The sequence below is a fragment of the Amia ocellicauda genome, chromosome 3 (assembly GCF_036373705.1).
Source record: "Amia ocellicauda isolate fAmiCal2 chromosome 3, fAmiCal2.hap1, whole genome shotgun sequence".
Taxonomy (NCBI): Eukaryota; Metazoa; Chordata; class Actinopteri; order Amiiformes; family Amiidae; genus Amia; species Amia ocellicauda.
Genome location: NC_089852.1, coordinates 35,336,207 through 35,359,853, shown reverse-complemented (window position 1 = coordinate 35,359,853; position 23,647 = coordinate 35,336,207). Strand labels below are relative to the sequence as shown.

At 41.4% G+C, this 23,647-nt stretch overlaps 1 protein-coding gene across 1 annotated transcript in view; it reads left to right on the top strand.

The window, feature by feature from the left end:
- The window catches only part of pola1 (polymerase (DNA directed), alpha 1), a 77,999-nt gene that overhangs the window by 25,369 nt on the left and 28,983 nt on the right, over nucleotides 1-23,647 (top strand). Inside the window, exons 27-34 of the mRNA XM_066699207.1 lie at nucleotides 806-838; nucleotides 1,217-1,309; nucleotides 1,725-1,930; nucleotides 2,243-2,375; nucleotides 2,763-2,894; nucleotides 4,010-4,184; nucleotides 7,652-7,833; nucleotides 11,515-11,646. Coding sequence (XP_066555304.1) covers nucleotides 806-838; nucleotides 1,217-1,309; nucleotides 1,725-1,930; nucleotides 2,243-2,375; nucleotides 2,763-2,894; nucleotides 4,010-4,184; nucleotides 7,652-7,833; nucleotides 11,515-11,646 — 1,086 coding nt within the window. The remainder of the gene's footprint in view (nucleotides 1-805; nucleotides 839-1,216; nucleotides 1,310-1,724; nucleotides 1,931-2,242; nucleotides 2,376-2,762; nucleotides 2,895-4,009; nucleotides 4,185-7,651; nucleotides 7,834-11,514; nucleotides 11,647-23,647) is intronic.

Sequence of the window (23,647 nt, the reverse complement as noted above, 5' to 3'; positions counted from 1 at the left end):
CACTTAGACATACTTTCTTGCGGCCAAGTTTTTTTTTTTTTTGTATTGTTTTTTTTTTTTTTTTTTTTTTCTCCCCCCCTCTCTCCCCTCTCCAAATTAATTACCCGACACATCAGGGAAAAGGAATCAAAGCATATCATATAAGCTCTGGCATGCAGCTCGTTCTTCACTACAGTTACATAAGCTACAGTGGCAAGCGTGCTTCCCGGGGATGTTTTTTTCAGTTTTCATTTCTGCTGGTGCTGTTGTAATACAATGCGCCATGCGGGGCTTGTTCACTGATGCATTAATCAGAATGTTTATTTAGTCTGACGCCAAATAGCAGAGTGTGTTTTGTCGCAATCCTTTTTTTTTTTTTTTCCTTCTTCATTAAACGGGTAATTACGCTGACGTGTTTCTTGGGACATCTGGCCGCCTGCATGCTGATGACACTCGTCATGATTGGACTTCTTAACCGCCAATCATAATTCTTACAGGTGTTTGTCCAACTCTGTTTACTAATGTCACCCCCACTCACAGGATTTGACCACTCCAGTGATCGGACATAAAGGCCAGCTAGTATTGAAAACCTCCTTCTGCAGGAATAGTTATCTGGTTTGTTTAATTTCGAAAATGCTCTAGTACACAGCTGCACCGATCCCACCTGCTCTGGTCTGGGTTGGTTGCGGTGGGGTAGGGGTTAACAAGACCTGTATTTATTTCCCCAAATATCAGAACCATGACCATTGTTGATGGTGATTCTCAAATTTTGACCTCTGTTTGTTCCAGATCAGGCCTTTAAAGCAGCGTCCTTTTTGTCTTCCAGATCCTGATGCACACCAAGGACTTGGTCCAGAAGGTATGTGGACTCCAGCGTTTTGGGTTCTGCTACAATTAATTTTCTAGCATTCATACACTGGAGTTTGGACACTGAACACTCCAAAGATATTCAGTGATTTGTAAATTTCCTCTTTTCTTTTTCTCCCCCCATACAGGAGTAACACATTTGTTACTCTCCAAAAAAAACCCACTGTAGCTGGTTTTCAGTAGTCTATTTTTATAGTGTTTTTAAGGCTAGTTGTCTTTATACCTGAACACAGTAACACTGTGCTACTGGTATCACTCAACCTAGTTTAAAATGTATCGACTTTCCATTGCTCATCATTGATTAGGTGTGTGTGTGTTGGGGGTGAGCATTTGTGAGCGTTTTGTTGTGTATTGTTTGTCGACTGTATAGATGAACCTTGAGGTGATTTACGGAGACACGGATTCCATCATGATCAACACCAACAGCACCAATCTGGAAGAGGTCTACAAACTGGGCAACAAGGTACGGGTTCTGCTCGGCTGCTGCTCCAAGCTGTGTGTTAAAGGAGATACTCAAGTCATGCAGCCTTGCACAGAGGAAGTTATGGCACGGGAGGCTCGAGGCAGCCAGGGAAATGTCGCTCAGTATGTAGCGCAGAACAAACTGATGAGTAATTTTGAGTCGCTGGGAGAATTCAAGAAGTCTTGATGGGGTGCTTTATGATCATTAACTTCCTAACAAGGGCATGACTAAGACAGCTGAATAGCCCCTTCTCATCTGCAGCTATTCTGTGTTCTATCAAGGGAATAACAGCCCTGATTGAACACACAGATTGGGCACTGCGGCTCCAGCTCTGGTCGCATTCGTGTATTCACTCATTCATTACATTTTAAAATCTATTCCCCCACCCCCCCAACTTTCTACTCTCCTCCCCCAGGTGAAGAGCGAGGTGAACAAGTTGTACAAGCTGCTGGAGATTGACATCGATGGCGTCTTCAAATCTCTGCTGCTGCTGAAGAAGAAGAAGTACGCGGCGCTGACGGTGGAGTCCACTGGGGATGGGCGCTACACCACCAAGCAGGAGCTCAAGGGCCTGGACATCGTCAGGAGGGACTGGTGCGACCTGGCCAAGGACTGTGGCAAGTGAGTGGCCCTCGAGTGCAGTCAAAGCCTCATGTTTCTTTCTTAATTTGGTTATAGGTGTACAGGATTCAAACATATCTGAACTGTGTGCACCTCTTACTGAATTTATTTACTACCTTACCTTAATACCCTTATCCAGGTTGATTTACAGTTGTTACAATATAACATTATTTTACATACAATAACCCATTTGTATAGCTGTGTTTTTCCTGGAGCAATCTTGCTTGCTCAAGGGTACAGTAGCAGTTCTTGCTGTAATAATAATACAGTTGTTCATTATAATGATGCCCTGTGACCCTTTCTTTCTCTCAGCTATGTAATTGGTCAGATCCTCTCAGACCAGCCCAGGGACACCATTGTGGAGAACATTCAGAGGCGTCTGATAGAAATTGGGGAGAACGTGTTGAAGGGCAGCGTCCCGCTCAACCAGTTTGAGATCAATAAGGTATAGTTGCTCAATCTCCCTCACAGAGTTCAGGCAACACAAGTCAGAGGACAGTGTGGCAGCACCTTTTGGTTTAGTTGAAGAAAACCAAACGGAGGGGAGATGGACGTCCGAGGTGTTTTTTGACGCTTACGGCCTGCCAAGTTCTGGAAGGGCTGTCTCAGTAACAGAATTCCAGACACTCACCAAGAACAATTCACATTCAACTCCTGACCTGGCCTCTCGGCACCAGTTTCCCGTGCATTTTACAGTGCAGAACATCACTCTGTTCTTAGTTACCTGCCAGGCACTTGAGTTATCCATTTCCTATTTTGGGATCTGTTTTAAAGCATGCATGTATTCTGTGGGGGTTTTACCTGTGTCTCTTGGTTTGCCTTTACCTTCCAGGCCCTGACCAAGGACCCGCAGGACTACCCCGACAAGAAGAGCCTGCCCCATGTCCACGTGGCTCTGTGGATCAATTCTCAAGGGGGGAAGAAGGTGAAAGCTGGGGATACAGTCTCGTACATCATCTGTCAGGTAAACACTGGAGTTTTTCTGGGGCTGCCACTGCAACCTGGCTCCCATTCATCACCGAATAATGCAGGTCTGGCAGCAGCTGAACTGAATTACGGGGCCCAGCTGTAATGGTGGAAGCTATGCATTGTACCGTCCTGCTTAATCGGGCCTCTGCTTGTGTTTCCTCCACCATGGGAATGTGGAAGCGTTTGTTATCATCTCCCAGACAGCCTTTTGTCCACAGGCAAAAGTCAGTGTAGCCGACTGCACAGCCCTGCAGTCTACTCGTGTCGCTGTCTCCTTTTGGGAACACGCCTTTCAGTTTTCCAGGAAAGTTCAAGTATTACAAGTTTGTATATTGGCCTGTCTCGAATCGTGATTGCTAACATTAACAATCCAAACCGCTGCAGAGGAGGCCAGCTAAAGGTTGAATTAATTTTCTTGCATTCGTTAATGAAAATGTCAAATGTTGGCAGGTTCAGACAATAATTGAATTGAAACTGGATTTGTCCTAATCTCACAGCTCCTTTAGTGTTGGTGTCAGTTCTAAAAAAAAATGTGTTCATATCTTTTGTACCTTTCACAGTAAAATTGATGTTAATTTATGTCAGTTACCAAGCTTTTAAAGTACAGCTGAGCATAACAGTGTTTATATAATCATAGGTAATTGGAAAGAGCTGGATGACAATCAATGTCTGAGCTCCACAGAAGTGCAGGAATTTACAGAACGGTGGGGAAGAGCGCCTGGTGGTATTAGGAGGTGGGAGAAATAGCCGGTGACTCACTAATAGGCTTCCTCACACATCCGGAAATGCACCCGGAGACACACCCGCAAAACTGCCCACTTTTACAAGAAAGAGAAAAATAATGAAATGCACAGGATAAAGAAAATCACACTGAAAAGAATAACATGATGGCCGACGCGTACTTTAGGTATCTGTCATTATACAGCGTATGAAATCTGTCGCTATTGACATTGAGCAACTGAGGATATTGAAATATGTGCAAAATTCTGAAGACTTGGGAAAAGGTTTTAGGCGATTTGTGAAAAGTAATTTAACCCAAAAAAATATTGTATGTGTGGCAGGATGGCAGAGTGATTGGTGGTTATGTTTCCCGCTCCCCCCTCCCCCCAGGATGGATCCAATCTAGGAGCCAGCCAGAGGGCCTACGCTTTGGAGCAGCTTCAGAAGCAGGAGTCGCTGACCCTGGACACGCAGTACTATCTCTCCCAGCAGGTCCACCCTGTGGTGGCCCGCATCTGTGAGCCTATCGAGGGGATCGACTCTGTCCTCATCGCCACGTGGCTTGGTGAGTGCTCTTCTGTGGGGGTTCTCCTCACTGCGCATTAAGATCCGTTGCCCTGAACACATCTGTCAGTCTTTACTCGCCTCAGTTCAAGAAACTTTTCAATGTCAAGACAACTGCAATCTCTGCCCCTTTATTTATCAGCTATCCAACAGGCTTCCCTTACACCTCCAGTAATAAAATTTGTTAAAGTAGAATAAGCGCGGCTGGAGGTCGAGTGGATGCTCTCCAAAATCCCATCTCGGTGACAGCGGAGGAGGGTTGTTCACAGAAAGCCCTCCAAGAAATATGTCTTGCAGTGCTGCAGGTGTGCGCTTTGTGTCTCGCTCAATGCGTAGTTAAGATCTTTGAAACCGTTCACTCTTATTGCTAGGTTACATTAAATACAACGCAGTAATTCGACAAAATAATAAGATGGCAATCCTTTTCTTTTTCGTTTTGCTGCTTCAGCATTGCTGGAAAACACAGAGTTCCTAACGGTAGCAGTTGGAATTTCAGGCCATATGTAAAGCTTTAACCACTGAAGATCTATGCCCAGAGAAGCCCTATGAGGCCTTGCAGACAGATTGCATCTAGACTGACAAGGCACTTGTGCACAGTGGGGAAGAATGCTTACTAGTTTTTACAGTGGTCACTTGTCAACTGTGAGCCTTCAGTTTGAGAAACTCCAGCCCTTTTTGCAGATCCATCGTTTGCATTTCTAACACAAGTGACATGCAAATATTTTGGAATTCTTTCATCCAATTAACCAGTGTTTTCAAAACAACAGAGGGTCAGTTTCATCTCGGCGCGATTGGAAGAGTGCTAATAGTGTCAAGAAGTCAAACTGACGCCTAATGAGGCAGAGAAAACAAAAACTGGCAGCGTTAATAAAAAGGAAAACATGTCCAAGCAGATTTTCAACGTTAAATACAAGCAGAATGTGTGTGGTTTAAAATGTGTAATATGGTAATTTGTATTTTCTCTTCTATTATATTGTCTACATACATTTAGATAGTTATGAGTGTTATAGGGAGTTTTAGGTAATGTTGCATTGTCACCCTCCTGGGTCCTATATCACAAGCAGGTGGGACATGTTTTCTTCACCTCATAGGATCAAAAACTGACAACAAAGAAAGGAATGAATGTTCGAGCTGTCTGCAACACTTGTAGGTTTGCAACAGACAAGCCACTGCCTCCAGCACACAGCCCCCCTAGGTCTTGCTATCGCTGTGCAGTTTACAGTCCTCCAATGGAAAGGAAACGAAAGAAAAAGCAATGGATCAAAAGGACAGGGGAGTGCCTGCAGTTCCCACTCTAGCATGCCTTCCTGAAGGTGGCAGCAGCTGATGGTGTTATCCTCTGTGAGCCGGGGATTACAGCCTCGGGCCCCTTGCTTTCATGGGTGATTAGTGGCTCTGCTTGAGCTACTCGGGAGCCCCTCGTAGCTTTTCACTTGCTTTCTTGTGCTGCACTTTTTTTATTTTTATGGATTTTATTCTATTTAAATCCTAATATTTGTTTTGTTCTTCGTTTTGCTTTTTATTGTGGTGTTCTGTCCATATATACATACATACACACAAGCAGTTATTTCAGTGGTTTGACAAGTCTGGGAACATGGGTGCTGAGGAGTTGCTTTGCTGGGAAACATGTTGCCTGCAATCTTTCTCAATTTCCTCAAAGCGTCAGCCTGCTGCCTAGATTACACAGTTGCTGGTGTGTAGGAAACCACTGCTGTCTGTAATTGTTACAAACAGAAAGTACAGCGTTGTTGTGAGTGACGTTTCAAGTGAGCCCGTCAAAGCTGGCTCTGGAGAAGATTTCAGTATTGTGGCATCTGGTTTTTGTTTAGTTTTTAATCCGTCACTATATCCAGATAATCTTTTATTACCTCGATTTAAAAAATAAACATCTGAGCACCAGGCCGATCCATCCAGTGATGTCATTAGATAGACTTCTCAGAGGTTCTGGGTAATAAATCCCAGATTCTTCCAGGATGTTAACAGGTCTGTGTGAATGTGAGACAGTAAGTCTTGGCTGGCAGAGCCCCATGAGGCCTAAAGCGTCTGAGGGGCTGATTGCCACCTCTTCAGGATTCCCTAGTGAGAGAGCGAGCGAGTTCAGTCATTGTTTAGTAAGATTATTCATATACATTATATATTATAGGCTGCGGTCTTTTACCAGGGAGTTCAAAACTACAATGTGTTACACACTCAAAGCAAATATCATGAGAGGTTATTTTCTTCGGATTTTGTTTTTTTTACCCCTTTCCCCTTGCAAGTGCCCCATGGCCTGAAAGGGTGTGCCTGTGGGGCTGAGTTTACCCAACAGAGGCCCAGAGCCGAGGCAGGAGCTGGGTAGATTGTTCTCTTGAGGAACAGCCCCAGACTGAGACCACAGTGCCAGGAGGCTGCTCGCTGTGAGGCCCCTCTCTGTGACGTCTACCATGTTCTCCTCTTCCCACACACTTGCTAATATTAGCAGGGGACTTGATTAGTCGTCGCTAATTAGTTAAAATAACAGAAGGTGTTCTTTGTCTCTGCTGAACGATTTTTTTTCTTTTCTTTTTTTTCTTTCAGTCTCTCTTTTTTTCTTTCCCCTCTCACTCCACTGCTTTTTTGTCCTGGAATTCACAGCAGGATTTTGGTTGTATTTTTAAAACCTTTTAAGTTTTCAAAGGAAAATCTGAATTCTTTCTCAAAACTCAATAGAATTAAATGTATTTATTTTTGGTAGTAAATTCCATGATTTTAATAGTTTAGTCATTTTTGTCGTTAGTGCAGTGTCATAATTAATGATGGTATCAATAATTTGATGCTGTCTTTATACCTGTGCCTTTTAGTGCTCAATTTTTGATGTTTTTTTATGTGGTGAAAAATAGCATTAACCTTTATTTTTTTTTCCTCCTTTTTTCGTGAATACTTCTCTGTAAATTGAAAGATTGTGTCAGTTTATTTTACCAGTAATGCTCTTGGGCAAGTCAATTTATAGAGCAGCAAGAGGGATGTGGTGTGGGAAATTGAATAGATTATAGAAATGCATGTTTAAATAAATGCAAAGATTGCTGCTAAACTGTTACATTAGAGCTCTTTATTGAAGTTTTTCCTTGCTGTAGTCAGTAGTTTTAAATATATTGTCTTTAAGGTTAATAAAATCCACTCATCTGTTTTTTTCAATCCAGAATGAATTGACGTTGAGTTATTCTCTTCACATTTAAGCTTTCAGGCTATTAGAAAGCACACTACTCCTGGGAGTCCATTAACCGTTCTTTTACTCCTCCAAAACAGTAATAGAAGTTAAATGGTAGGAGTCGCAATTCATCTAAAAATTGACACCGGATCGTAAAGTAGTCCTCGTATCTGTGGAGTAACGCCTGCGAAGAAGATCCTCCCTGTTCCTAGTAGTGTTACCATCCTAGATATTATAAAGGCAGTTAGACCTTTTGAGAAGAAAAGCATTCAACCAGGTGTCCCCTTCCGTGTTTCCCTCAGGCCTGGACCCAACACAGTTCCGCGCCCATCAGCAGTACCAGCGCGATGATGAGAGCGAGGCCCTCCTGGGAGTCCCTGCCCAGCTGACCGATGAGGAGAAGTACCGGGACTGCGAGAGGTTCAAGTTCGCCTGTCCGGAGTGCTCCACCGAACACACCTACGACACCGTCTTCGAAGGCTCGGTGAGGCTTCCACACGTCCTGCATGAATTATACAGGCCACAAACACCCCTGCCTCTTTGAGTTCAGCAGAGATTCATATATATATATATATATATATATATATATATATATATATATATATACACTCACCTAAAGGATTATTAGGAACACCTGTTCAATTTCTCATTAATGCAATTATCTAACCAACCAATCACATGGCAGTTGCTTCAATGCATTTAGGGGTGTGGTCCTGGTCAAGACAATCTCCTGAACTCCAAACTGAATGTCTGAATGGGAAAGAAAGGTGATTTAAGCCATTTTGAGCGTGGCATGGTTGTTGGTGCCAGACGGGCCGGTCTGAGTATTTCACAATCTGCTCAGTTACTGGGATTTTCACGCACAACCATTTCTAGGGTTTACAAAGAATGGTGTGAAAAGGGAAAAACATCCAGTATGCGGCAGTCCTGTGGGCGAAAATGCCTTGTTGATGCTAGAGGTCAGAGGAGAATGGGCCGACTGATTCAAGCTGATAGAAGAGCAACTTTGACTGAAATAACCACTCGTTACAACCGAGGTATGCAGCAAAGCATTTGTGAAGCCACAACACGTACAACCTTGAGGCGGATGGGCTACAACAGCAGAAGACCCCACCGGGTACCACTCATCTCCACTACAAATAGGAAAAAGAGGCTACAATTTGCACAAGCTCACCAAAATTGGACAGTTGAAGACTGGAAAAATGTTGCCTGGTCTGATGAGTCTCGATTTCTGTTGAGACATTCAGATGGTAGAGTCAGAATTTGGCGTAAACAGAATGAGAACATGGATCCATCATGCCTTGTTACCACTGTGCAGGCTGGTGGTGGTGGTGTAATGGTGTGGGGGATGTTTTCTTGGCACACTTTAGGCCTCGTTTAAATGCCATGGCCTACCTGAGCATTGTTTCTGACCATGTCCATCCCTTTATGACCACCATGTACCCATCCTCTGATGGCTACTTCCAGCAGGATAATGCACCATGTCACAAAGGTCGAATCATTTCAAATTGGTTTCTTGAACATGACAATGAGTTCACTGTACTAAACTGGCCCCCACAGTCACCAGATCTCAACCCAATAGAGCATCTTTGGGATGTGGTGGAACGGGAGCTTTGTGCCCTGGATGTGCATCCCACAAATCTCCATCAACTGCAAGATGCTATCCTATCAATATGGGCCAACATTTCTAAAGAATGCTTTCAGCACCTTGTTGAATCAATGCCACGTAAAATTAAGGCAGTTCTGAAGGCAAAAGGGGGTCAAACACAGTATTAGTATGGTGTTCCTAATAATCCTTTAGGTGAGTGTATATATATATATATATATATATATATATATATATATATATAATGTCTGTGCATGGTTTTGATTCCAAACTCCTTCTGTCAAACCTTGCTGGTTGTTCCAGAGAAGTACAAACTCTTGGACATTGATGCAATGTTTTTATTTCCGTTTTCTCTTGCGTCCTGTTTGATATCTGCCGCAGGCTGGAGGTCAAGAAATGAGCAAGAGACTCTTATTGGTGTTCCAATTAAAAGTTACACATTTGTTTTCTTTAGTTTTTTTTTTCCTGAAGTAATAAAAGCGTAATGTATGAAATATATCCTCCAGCTAATCTCTCGGTGCCACAGCTGTCCTCCCTGTTTTGAAAATCACACCAGTGAAGAGGCATCTGGAATGCCGTCCTTCTGAAGACTGGCTGTATCTGCCAAGCACAACCCCCCCAGCCTCTCTGCGGCCTTGATCTGCACAGAGAAAAATAAGATTGACCAAGTGCTGAGCCCACGCAGGAGCATGCATGGACACGCCAATGAGCAAAAAAAAAAAAAGACCACATATCTCCCTCAATGCAACCTTGACTTGTAAAGGAGTCCAGCCCTTATCAAAATTAAAAGTAATTATTCCCAGTTAATTTGAGCAAACGGCAGATGTCTGGAATGCCTGCGAGTCAAAACAGTGTTCCATTTGGAAGTGTTGGAGGGATGTGATTGGGGGGGTTGGATCAGCACTGCCTGACTGAGTCCTTGACTTTTGCTTCATTAGAGCTGTAAATAACGGAGTTAATTGCCTGAGCATCTTTTTACTTTGCAGATGGGTTTGGCTGCGTGCAAGAGCTGTCATCTTCCAAACTATCACACCTGGCGTATGAGTTAAGGAGAGTGGTGTAGCTCAGAAATATGGGGAAAGCGCTGTAGCATTTTTCATAGGCTGCGTCTGAGCTGCACAGTCCAGTGGCTCTTTGTGCTAAAGTACTGAAGACCAGAATCGGGTCAAAGGATTTGAGATGCTAAGTGTTCAGGAGAAAGGCAGTGCCCAGCGGTGTACAATGTTTCCCTTTTATTGGACCGTCACTGCTGGAATGGCAGTGGAAGGAGCACAGGAATTCTCTGCGTTCAACCGTTGACCTTCATGAAATCAGTCCATTAGTCAAATGAGTATTTTATACGCCGATAATCCCAGTTCAAATGTTTGTATTTGCATAAAATCACGCATGCAGTCTCCTTCAATTCACCAGGTTATTTCAAGCAGGACTTGATGGGGTTGGAGGCTCAATAAGCTGCCAGCAATCAAATAAACAAATGCCCTCCTGCAGCTAGTGACTCTTTCCTTATGTAGGCCACATGCTTGACAGGACAGAACAGGGAAGATGCCAGGTTGTAATATAAGGAAGAGTTCGTGAAATCTGTCATTCGGAACCATACAAACTCGGCTGCATGTCTGTGCCATTCGAAAATCTATGAAAGGTTGCAACAATGACTTGATTTTATTTATTTTAAAATAAGCATCCTAGCAGATTTCATATTCTGTGTCATTTAGTAAGTATCCTCTTTTACTTTATGTTGAAGTTTGTCACTGTGTCACCTCTGAGATACTTAGGCAGGATCTAAATGATGATAAAAACTGTTTCTTGGGCTATTTATTTAATTTTCTTAAAAGCTTCCCCCCCTTCTCACCAGTGGAATTTGGTCGCTACTTCAGAAATCTGAAAGCACAATACCTTCTCTCAGTTGTCCTGATGTTAAAACCCTGACATTTTTTTTTTCTTTTTTGATGTGGACTAATGTCCACTCAAGTCTAAAGCCACAAAACTAATATAGCTTGTTACCGGAGTCAGCTTTGAACCCAGGCGTTATGTATGAAAGGCCAATGCATTAACGCACACACAGCTCCCCTGCTAAGCCTCATTTTAGAAGTAATAGTAATGCTTTGCAGCTTTGGCAAGTGAAATACAAAATGAGGTTGAAAATGGGATTCAAAATTTGCTGCCAATGCATTCCTATTTATATATTTGATAGTTGGCTGCCCTCTAGGCCACCGAATAATGCAGCTTTACAATGTAGAATTGCTCCACAGAAGGAGTTTCCTTTATTTCTTGTCTTCAAAGTTTCTATAAGGAAAATGGAATGCAGAAATTGATGGGAGGTGGTACGGACACTGTGGTTGGTGTAGTTTGTGTATCCAATTAAAGATCCAGTCAAGAAGGGGGGGGTGCATTTGTGTGTATATGTGTGTGTAGGGTCGGGGGGGTGGGGTGGGGGCTTTTACATTTTGTAAATTTTTGTATTTCCATAGCAACATTTTGTTGTGTTTCTGAGCTATGTCTGTGGCTTTTTTCCATTGCAGATAAATATAAAGTATTTTCTCCTCTTCTCTTCATTTTCAGGGAGACAAGCTTCAGCCCAGTCTGATGTGCTGCTGTAATAATGACTGCAAAGCTGCCCCAATAAATTATCAAGTTGAAATAAGCAACAAACTCATTCTGGACATCAGACGTCACATCAAAAGATACTACAGTGTGAGTATGGCAGGGCTGAGTGCCAGGAGCCTGGCTGCTAGGTGGCTGTATTACACTTGGGCATTATTTCTAAGCCTTAAGCCTGTAATTGAATCAACATGTAACTGTAATGATATTGTTTTTTTTTTTTTCTTTCTCCCTCTGAAGTTTTATTTATTTATTTAAATATATTTATAAATGTGTGTCTGTATCTGGGTGGGGGTGGAATGCGTGGAAACGTCTGAGGGAGGAGAAAAATGTTTTGTAATTCAGTATCATTATTAATATCATCTCATAACTTATATTGAAGCTTTGTACACTATTTTCTGTGAATGCAAAGCCCCAGAGCCCTTTGTTGTAGGATTAGATTATTCAAAGAAAGGGATCTCTAATGAGGTTTTTTTTTTTTTTTTAAGCTGCTGCAGTAAACTGACATTTACTTTTGCGCCTAATTGTTATTTGTATTAGATCTTTTTGTTTGGTTTGGCGGGCTAATGTAATTGAGCCGTGGTACAGGAGAAACAAGACAAGGAGACCTGAGCTTTCTTCCCTGTTGCATCCTCTACAAACGTCAATATAGTCTTTTTCCTGTCCAAACGTCCTGCTTGTACTCCATATTCATAGATTCAAAACCGCCCCAGGGTCAAAGCTGCTGGTGTCAAAGTACACAAATCTGATAAGTGATGGGGAGTTCACAACTTTTTTGTGGGTGATGTTTGTCTGAAGCTTTCCAGAGACAACTTATGATCGAAAAATAAGGTAGCATTATCGATTTCTCAGCTTAGAAAAAGGTCCCACTGGCTTTCCGTTTGGTTCATTTTGCCGCATCCTGAACATGGCAGCGGTTTCGGTTGAGCGTGATTTGGCTACCAGGCCTATGGGTTGGTAGAAATGAAGCACCTCTTTTCTGCTGAAATGAAGTCTGTATAACCCCCGAAACGAGAAGGAGGATGTATTGCAAGCTCTCAAGAGAAAGAAGAGCATTATCTTATCAATGCACTGGAATGAAGACAAGTTTTTTTTTTTTTTTTTGATGAAACATTAGCTTGACGACTTTCAGATTGCCTGCTGTGTAGATTTCAGAAAGGCTAGGAATTAAACTTTCATGACTCTTACCCCTTCTAGCATATGCTCTCGCTAAATTCCTCTGTTAATTTAAAAGATAACCTACTGTTTTGATTAATCTTTGCCAGGGCCAGTCTCTTTTCTTTTTTTCAGACATATAATATATATATCTTTTCACCTGACAAAGCCCGTGTGCCTGTGTTAATCACGCAGGGCCCCTCTGCTGGAAACATCCCAGCCCTGCTGCTTTTCCAATAAAGTGTGCTGAACGTAGCACTTCACTCTATTATTCTTGCAGTCAAGCTATAGAACTGGTAATTATTAATTGGCCGCAACATATTCTGAATACATGTGGCTCTGCGAAGTTGCGTGGGGAGTTTTATTGAAGTTGCACCCACTGGTGTGGCCCTCTCTTGACCTGAAAAGGCCGTCGCTGACCATGGTTAATTTAGAAAAATTGAGCGATTGGAAATTTGAATTCTGAAATAATAATAATTTAATAAAGTAGATCAATTGAAGCACAACCTTTCTTCTGGAATGCCGTTGGTCTTTTGGTTGTGGAATAATGTTGGACTGGAATCTTCTTGGACCCGTGGACTGGATTGGGTCATTTTAATAGTTTTGGGTTTGGGGTCTTTCAGAGTTATCTAATTAATCATACCCCTGTCTCTTAACTTAGTTTTTTTAAACATGGGTTTTACAACCTTGACTGGTAGTGCTATATCAGACAAACTAGGGGATAAACAAAACCACCACCAGTAATCGATGGCAGTCTCTAACTCTTATTTGATTTCCTGTTTAGTGGTGTGTTTGTGTGTGTTTTTCTTAACCATGTAGATTTTACATTGCTGGGCTTCGTAGCTGTGGTTTATTTTCCCTAGCTGTGTGAAATAAAATGCAGAAATGGGAGCCGTAGAGAAATAAAGTGCTCAGGAGGGGAGTCTTGTAACTATCTGATAATGTGTAATTGCTTCTACATCACTGTCAGGAAAGAGACAGATTATTTTTTTATATCTTTTTTTTTTTTATTCCAACTTAACAGTACTTTGGGTAATTTTCAGTAATCCAGTAAATACAAATTGAAGCTTGATTATCCAGCTACATCTGTCACCGCCGTTTTTTAATGGATGAATGCGTCAGCTGTATGCGATAAAGGCATAAATAGGAAAAATATGGGGGGTCTAATTATAAGGCTGGAGAATTGGTAAGAGGCCACGTAAACAAGGCATCACTGTAATGCTTATTAATTGTTAATAATGCCTCTGGGAATGCATCAGTATACAACAAAATGTCTTTTTCAGCTTTTTGTTTGTGTACTGTTTTTATTTACTCTGCCATTTATTTTCAGTTGATTTTATGTCTGAATTAACCCATCTCCATGAAAGGCTCTGGGCCCAGCATTGGCTTCTGTCACAGTGCTGTTGTCAATGAACAGCATTTACTCCATTGTGAAGCGCTTTGCGATATTTATTTATGGTGCTATATAAATTAATTCTTATTAAGAGCTGAAATAGCTGGCATTTGTACATGTGTCTGTGTGTTTTGTTTCAGTGTGTGTTTGTGCATGTGTGTCTCTGAGTTTGTGTGTGTGTTTGTGCATACGTATATATGTGTGTGTTCATGGATGCATATCTCTGTTTCAAGCACTGTAATGCTAGCACACTCAGAGTATTGGTCTCACTTGTATATATAAACCAAAGAGTTATGGAAAAGTTGAAAACTTTAAGTAACAACTCCCAAATATTCTCAATAAAAGGTCAAGGGGTACAGTTACCACCCAGCCAACCCTAAATCAGACTAAAATTAAAGGCATAGGGAGAAAGTCTACATTAAAATGAACGATTAAGACCCACTTCTCACCATTTCAGTTCACCCCCCACTACTGTTTATAATTAAGGTTAATGTAATATTGCATTTCCAGACTATATTGTTTTAACTCATACTTGCGACACCTCCAAGAACATAACCCAACTCTGCATGGTTCTGCATTGAAGAGCATAAGGATATTTAGGAAAAGCAATTGAATACAGAAGCCTGAGGGCTTCAGAGGGCTTCACCTGGCCATGATGAACAGATAAACGAGGTAGGATAAGCAGGTGGCTCTAAAGTGCCACCACATACAGACAGGGGAGGACAGTGTGGAGACTGACCCCCATCTGACTGTGTCTAGGCAGGCACAGCAACTAGTTATATTGAGTCAAATGTCTAAAGCCTGACGGTGTGTTTCTGAGGGAGTATGTTCTCTGTAGATTTGCAGCAGGGTCAGAAATAGAAAATGCAAAATTGATGAGGGTCTATAGAAATTCCAGCAGAGATGATTAATTCTTTATGGATCACTTGTTAAAGACTTATTGCTCAGATAAGACGCATTCATATTTGTATTTATTTGTTAATTTAGTTTTGCTCAGAGTTAATGAGCATGGTTAATGTCTGCGTGGTTGACAGAGTAGTGTTGCCAGCCCAATGAGACGGTCAGTATGAGGTGGGACCCACGTGTCCTGTCCTGGTAAGCACTGAGGCGAGTCCAGTCTCCGCATGTCTCTGTGCTTGTGAAACAGCACTGTCTTGATACCTTATTGATATTCATTAGGCACTCTACAGGGCAGACAATGTGGAAGCAATAATATTTAAGTTGCAGGTACCCCAAACTCATTTATCACCCCCTGCCTCCCTCTGGTTGGTGTGAAACAGATTTGTGTTAATGGTGCTGTGCCATTAGAGACTGCTCCTTCTCCCAGGTCCTTATTGTGGGGTTTCACAACCTTCTCAAGCCTCAGTCTCACCTACCCAACCATGAACATTTGAGTGGCACATCAAGTGTTATAAACTTGAAAAGAAAACTGTCTGTCGGCAAGAAACCCCAGTTCGTCCTGATGTAACGATTTGTGTAATTCTGGTAGGATTTGTGTGAAAAATTAAATTAAATAAACATGCCTTTGTGTCTCAGTATTCTATTGCATGAATTTGGTGTAGTTTGTGCTGGCTAGGGTTGGGGTTTTGTTTGACAAACATTATTTTGAGTAGTTCACTAAAATCTTTAAATTTAAGGTAACTGTTAAGATAAAGGTTATATTTTAACGTAACTGAATCAGGTGAAGATTTGTATGGTCCTGGCTTGAGATTTTGGTCTTGCCTTGGGCGGTTTGCTCTTGTTTACCTATATGTGACACGTAACCTACAGATATAATACAATGGTTTATAGTGAAAAGTAATTTCTTTCTGCACTGCAATTCAGCATAATCATTCTAAATATTATTTTGGTGTAAAACTAATTTATTGCCATATACATGTTTAAGAAAATACAGAAGTTTAAGAGAGTACATTTTCAAGAATGCTAATTCCCCTGTACATAGCTAAACGTTGTACCTGACAATGCCTGTTTATTGTAAGCATTGCGTTAATTACTTGCTATCTGTCTGTCTGTATATGATGAATAATTCAGTTAACACAGTTTTAATTGTGGGGAAATCTGTCCACAAGTGATGCATGAGGCAATTGCAGTCAGGGCGCCCTTAAGTTAACACAATCAGTGCAACTGGACCATTGCATCACATCACTTGTTGTTGTTGGAGTGTGAAAATCTTATCGGTATGTGTTTAAAATTGCCTTCCATTCCTCCAGTTTAAAAAAATATTATAATAATGGCGATTCTTTTCAGTACGAAGACAATATTTTGACTACCATGAGCTAGGGGAGAGGAAGTGTAAAGCTTCTGACAGGGTTTGGACATTTTTAATCAAAATTGCTGTTCAAATGTTGCTTCAGAATGAAATCCGGAACAGCTGTTTTACATCTTTCAAAGTATTTTGAATTGCTCTGCATGTTTTTGCACTTGACATTTTTATTGTCCTGTTAATGAATCCAGCTTGACTTTTTTCAAGTTAGGCAGAGGTTTTTTGGTTATACTTTACTTGGACTGAGCAACTGTGAGGTGCAAAGGTTCTTTCAAAACCTACCATTACTGGGGAGAGCAGACCTTTCCTGGTGTGATGTTGCGGTGAAAGTCAAGCTATGGTAGTCAGTGCATTATTCTTGATTACAGTTATAAGCAGGCAGCAATGATGTACAGTGCAAATAATGGTCTTTTACAAATTTTTGCAATTATAATGTCTAAACCAAATGACTATACGGCACATTGGGTTTATAATGTGTTGGGTTTTTTTACATTCAAAGTTGCATGTGTCTTTCTTCTCTGTTAGTTTGTTGTTCATTTGGAAGATCATTTAATGGATTTGTCCTGTGCTTTTGCTTGGCTGAGTGACGCATCTTGACTGTTATGGTCCGATATTTTGAATGGCAGTAAAGCAGTGGGGGGAAAGAAGGGAATAAAAAGTGAAAATTGTGTTCTGCCTTCGGTCTGGTGCAATTGCACTCTTAAGTTTCTATAACATGTGGCATTTTATGTCAAGCTGGCTCAGATAACTCAGAAGTAGTGTCATTGTCTGAAGGAGATTGTGTCACTTGCCCAAAATTGGCTCATTCAAAAGCTTTGAAACTGACAATTTTTTTTTTTTTTTTGCTTTTGTGATAGATGTTTTTTTTTCCTCACTCGTATTTGAAAATATCATACCGAAGCAGGGCTTTTATGTCAGGATTGAGCCAAATTGCGCAACTGTTCGATAGATATTTATTTTTACAAATTAGACATGGTAAAGTCTTTTAAAGCACAAAGCCTCCCGTAAGTATTTAGAAGTAGTTTACAATGCAAAATATAAATTAGTCGTGCATGGTTTCCGAGTTTCTGAACCTTGTCCTTTATGGGGATGTGCTCCACTGAGGTCCGTAGATGGTTTGGGAGCTTGATTAAGACCACCTTTGTCTGAACATGTCTGAAGCGTGTATCCCCCCTCAATGACTGTAAACCTTAACTTCCCCCTGCAGTCCAAAATAAATGAGTTTTTGGTGCATGAGGCCTTGAAGGCATGCTGTCCTCCAGGTCAATTGCCTCTCTGCTACTTGGCCAACTGGTCAGCATTGAAAGAATTCATTAAGGCGTATTGTGTTACTAATTGGCCATTTTGGGTTTCAAATGAAGTAGAAACTAATTATACTGAAGAGCTCATGGCATTTTTAAAATTATAATAATCTAGTTAAAATATTATTCACATTTTTATAATTTTTGGTAAGTATGCAAGAATCGCCCAGGACCAATGGGAAGCTGTGTTCTTGAGCTGTGCCGTAAAGCTCTGCGTGTGTCGTAAAATGCACCGACAGCTGCGTGTTTCAGTCCTGTGTTCTGAGACTTTAATTCCAGCCCAGAAGCAGGGGGTATTGGTGGTAGGCCATATTCCTGCAGTTCCTTGCGGAAATAAATTAGTAGCCTTAATAAGCCACCACCCTGGCACTGTGGCTGCAGTCCGGCTTCATTGTCCTGCCTGTGAAACAGCTGCTGGTGGTGAATGCCCCCCTCCCCCCCATCCCTTTCTCCCAGCACTGCTTGCCTTTCTCTCCCTTTGAGAAGTGGACGGAGTGATTTCCCCTATCACTGTCCTCTTCACACACACAGCCCCCCCCCGTAGTCAGTGTAATAAGGAGAGGCAATATTCTGTAATTAAGGATTTCTTTCAGTTCAGGCAGAGAACAAATATGGGTGTTTGTTCCTTCAGATGAAAAAAGTGTGCAGATTTTTTTTCTCTCCTTTTTTTGGTCGGTTGGAGGAGGGTGAGTAGTGGTGGGGGGCGTTGTAGGTGGTTATTTGAAGTCAGGGCTGTTTGTTGAATATCCTGTTAAAGACCGTTAGCATCCTAATTAATCAAGTTAGAAATTACAGATGTTGCCGCCTCACCCAATTCTCATTATCAATTTTCTGCTCTTCGGAGACAAAGCAAATATAAATTTTGTGTTCATTTTTGTCATTCGTTCCCTGACTCCGGCATCTCGGGGAAATAACAATGTAGCACAAAAGCCCAGTATTTACCTAGTTGTAATGTGGGTTGCCATGGTGTTTTGCAAATTATTGCAATTATGTTCACCATGCGGGTCGCCCTTGGTAACTGGCGGAAAAAAAAGTGATAATCCTGTTTTGAACAAAAGGTCAAATTGCTGAATAGAAAGTCTTGATTAAGTAGAAGATGTACAAAGTGGAATTATTTCCTACCATTCAGTGCGAGTTCTTGATCAGGTTAAGGCAGAGGGGTGAATAAGTACATCTGTTGATTACTAAAGTACAAAGAAGAGAAAAGATGTTGTCTTGAGCTTTTCATGTACTCGCCTTAATGGTGGCTTTTTTGTGAAATTTACCCATTTCAGGCGATTGAAAGAGGCAGCTGGATTTAAGTTAGAAAAATGGGGGTTCTTTTTTTTTTTTTTTTTTTTCTGGGGATTTGGTGTCTGTGGAATTTCTTGGCAGTGTATGGAAGCAGCTAATGCTGCTAATGAATGGTGTGCATCCAGGGACAATTGGATTGTGATTGTTCAGCTTCTCTACTCCGATTAAATTAAACATATTTTTGAAATGCCATTCTTCTGTTGGCCGTAACTTTGTCGTCCCCTGGCTTTTGTGTAATTTTTTTGTTCTTTTACAGAGTCTTGATTTTCATATGGTCACCTTCTTATACTATGTTTTTTGCATGTGCATTGTAAGGTTTAAAATGTTAGTACTTGTCTGCTAATTAACTAAAATCCCCTTCTTGTGCTCACCAATTGCAGCAGTTAAAAGACAGAAGGAAAAAAAAAAAAGGCAAGAACAAATGTATCAATATCAATTCCTCATCTTTGTGCAGTGTTCGGCTCAGGCCAGCTGTATTACAGAGTATTGCAGAATAGTGCAGCATGTCTTTGCAAGGACCCCCTGAGGTTCAGCTGAAGTACAGAGTCAATATGGGATTTAGAGGGAAATACAGGAGACTCAGTACTGTTGTACATGTGCTGTGCTTGCCAGCTGCAGGCAGAACCAGGTCTTAGGAAACATTGGCATAACGCTCTTTACGTGAAGGACGGTACCCCAAGAAACAGCCATCTGGCCTCTCACAGGAGGGTTCGAGAAGGGTGACGTGGAAGCATCTATTTCTGTGGATCCAGAGGCGAAATTGGAGCTTTCCAGAGCCCGGCTCTAAATGCTACGCTGAGCTGCTTTGCTCAGTGTTTGGTTAAATTAGGTGGAATTCATTTGACTTCTTTGGAAGTGGCTGTATTCACTCTAAATGTTAGATATCGACTTCTATAATTATGTAATTATGAAGCTTTATCCTGAGTCTTTTCAAGGAGAGCTGTTAGGTGTTTGAATTGATTTTTATTTATTTATTTATTTCCCCCCTCCCCATCCCCCCCTCCCTTTGGTAGTTTTATAGCAGCATTCGGACATCTGACATAGTTAGTGATTTCTCTTCGCAATAAAACATAAATATTTCGAGGTATTAGACCGAAAATTAAGTCACAAGAGCTAAGAGGAGAAACCCTTTATAAGATATTCCCTTTGAAGCATTTAGTAAAAGAAACCTCGTATTCCTGCTAATAAGCCTTCAGAAAATACAGGCCTAACACAAAAGCAGGCTTAATTTACTCCTAATTCACTGCGGTGTCAAATATGTAACCTGTGGAAACCTATTGAGGGGGTCTCTCCCACACTTTTCAAAATGTACAGGCATTTTAATTGTATTCATGTTTTTCTTCCTGCTATAAAATAAACGCACAAGATTCCTCACCCTTGATAAACCCAGTGTTTATATCGCTGCTCTTTCCTTAAAGCACAGGGCCCAGATCAGCTGGATTGCGCTTCTCTGACAGCAGGTACAGTGTCAGCCATGATCCCACGCCTTCTGTTGGTAAAACAGAAATAAAATTAAATAAGAATCAGTGCCTCCAAGTTGAAAGAGAGGGGAATGGGCAGAGAGAGAATGGCGTGAGAGAGCAGCGCAGAAGCTTAAGTAAACCAGTCCGGTTAGCGTGGTTTATATTCTGCATTGCCTAGCAACCTTGGCACTGGGGAGAGTTTGTTCGGGGTGACTGTTTGCGCTGCGTTCGAGCAGCTCCTCTACATTACCAAAGACGTTTACTGTCTCTGGGTGTGTTTGAGTTTTTTTTTTTTTTTTTTTACCTGGGGGGCATCGTGAGTATTAATAAAGTAATAACAGTGGCAAAGTATGATTTAACAGCAGTGAGGGTCAAAGGTTATGAAAATGGCCAGCTGTAAAACATGCCCGGAACACTTCTCCGCGTTTGCCCTGTATGACTAGAATGCGTTTTATTTGCTCTCAAATGGATTTTATTATAGTCAGGGAACAGTAATGGTTTAGAACTGCTTGTTGTCTTTTGTTTTCTACTTCTAATCTTAACCTTAGTGAATGATCTGATTGACATGGGAAGAAAAGATTCTACGAACCTCCATCTTCCTTATTTACCTCTCACTTTCTGCGTGTGTGTGTGTGTGTGTGTGTGTGTGTGTGTGTGTGTATATATATATATATATATATATATATATATATATAATATCACACACACACACACACACACACACACACACACACACACACACACACACACATATATGTATAAAAAAAGATTAACAAAATTCCCTTAATGAATCTTAAAGAATCAATTTTATATAGTGAATTGTAAAGGAAATTATAGTCAGTGGGGTTGCCGTTCTTTCTGATCTGCTACGCTGTTTTTCCACCGTTGCACTTTTTAAGACTGAATAAGCACACTGCATAATGATGTGTTAGTTAGGACACCACCATTGCCCTTGAGTTTAATGTCACATATGAGCCACTTGGTGTTCTCACTAATTTGCACTGTATCTTCTAAGTGATTATGGGTCAGCGTCTCAAGCTTTTACATCATAGCCCTTTCTAGATTACCAGACAAGTACACAGCCCCATTGTGTAATTTTCCATCTTTTGCATTGCACAGCTTGTGTGAACAGGGCCACCAGCCTCCGGAAAGACACTACCCTCTTTGAGTAGGTGACCGCTGACATGTACGCTACAAAAGTCCATCCGGGGCGAAGTCAACCCGTACAGTTCCTTCGTAGGACACAAGGCAGGATTGTCCATCACATGCTGAAGAAAGACAGGATGTCAAATTTCACAGAAGACATCAGTGTCACTGATAACATGACCAACCTGATCAGAGTCCCTGTCCCTGAACATCATAACATAGCAACAAACCCACTAATGAGGGTATCTGTTAATTTGTCATGTTGAGGTGTGCAGGAATGAGTGAATATGCCATAGAAAGCAGACTGTGGAAATCGACGTTCTGTGACCCATTATAGCGCACTTGGTGACTTAATCACTGTTTTGATGGTCTGTTTACTGAGTTTTTCCAGAGGCGTCTTCTCTCTAGTAAACAAACGTATAACAATAATTCCCAGTCACACAAAGTGCTTCATTTTTAACGCGTTTTGTTTTCTAGGGGCTGTTGCGATTGAGCTGATCTTGATTTAAATGTGGCAGAAAGACAAAAACAGCTTCCCAGGGAGGATAAGCATTCGTTTTTGCGATGTGATGATAGTTGGCATGTAGTGCTAATTTGGCAGTAGTGTGAAGACAAAAAAAAAGATGAATCGGCCCTGACTTTAATAACACAAACTACTCAGGTGGATGATTGTTTCAACATCAGATCCCCAGGTCAGGTGGGAGGTATTCATTTAAGCAATTCCCCTCCGCAATCCAATGTAGTCTTCTTGCATAGCTAATGCACTAACTAAGCCGCTGTTCTCTTGTCTTGTGTACCTATTTTTTCAGGAGTTAGTTTTAGGGCAGACATTTGTTTGTTTTTTGTTCTGTTACGCCACATCTGAGATTTCCAAAAATGTCATTAAAGAAAGTCAAATCAAATCCTAGTAATCACTGCAGTGGTCGAGCACTGGAGAGAGTCTCTGGGCTGTAGTAATCACTTACTGTATGTGTGTGCTGCTCATGGGCCTTACAGTTTAGCCTCTGTTGAATGGTTACCAGGAGAGTTCCAGTATCTGTCCGTCGCAACTAAAGCTGAGCTGAAGTATTTCTTTGAGCACATTTGTAAAATTAGTATTGGAGATGTGCAGGGAAAGGAAAATATTCGCCAGCCTGCCACCTCTATTCATTTGTCTGTTTGCCCTCACGCACTCTTTTATGAAGACGTCACCAGAGCCCATGGGAACTGTGCTGTTGATTTTGTTTGGCTTGGAGCACAATGGGAATTAGGCAAACAAAGGGGGGGGTAACATATATGCACTTGACAAAATTAAATCTAAACACTGTGCATATGTTGGATTCAATTACAACCAACGTGCCCCGAGAGCCCTTCTATGGAGAACAAATCAAGAGCAGGGGCCTAATTATCCAAGTAAAACACGAAAACAAAGGCCCAAAAGCCACCGATATCAATTTTGTTTTAAAATAGCCTGTATCTCGTGGTGCCTCGTAGATTTGATTTCGGCCGTATAATAGAAACCGTTATTGTTGCTATTTGACTGGACAGGCATCAAGATAAGGCCTACAAAGGAACTTAAATAGGTAAAGAATATAGAAGCTGATCAGGATGAAAGGACCTCTCTAGTGTTAACTATTACGCAGAGGAAATTGGAACAAATTACATTATCCCTCGCGCACACGTACACGGCTACTTTCTGTCTGCTCCCAGACTGATGGAAGAGTTACTGTTAAAAAGCATGTGACCAGAGCACCTGTACCGACCACATCATTGGCACCTGGACACATTCCAGATCTGTGGAGCAGCAAGGCACTGAGCTGTACTACATCACACTTGTCTTTGTTTCCATTTTGTTTTTGTTTTTAATATGTATGTGTATGCAATAGATATATATATATATATATATATAAGAATAAGAATCTTTTTTTCAAATCCTTCTTTTCGGATTATGTTCAAGTAGCTTTTTGTGGTGAAATGGCAGGTTTGTGAAATAGTAGTGGCGTCTAAGAAGAAACGGTGTTTGCTATTACTCTAAACTGTCTCCGATACCGCCTTATTTAATGTGTGCCTACTGTATTCAGGTGTGGTAGAGATATGTCAT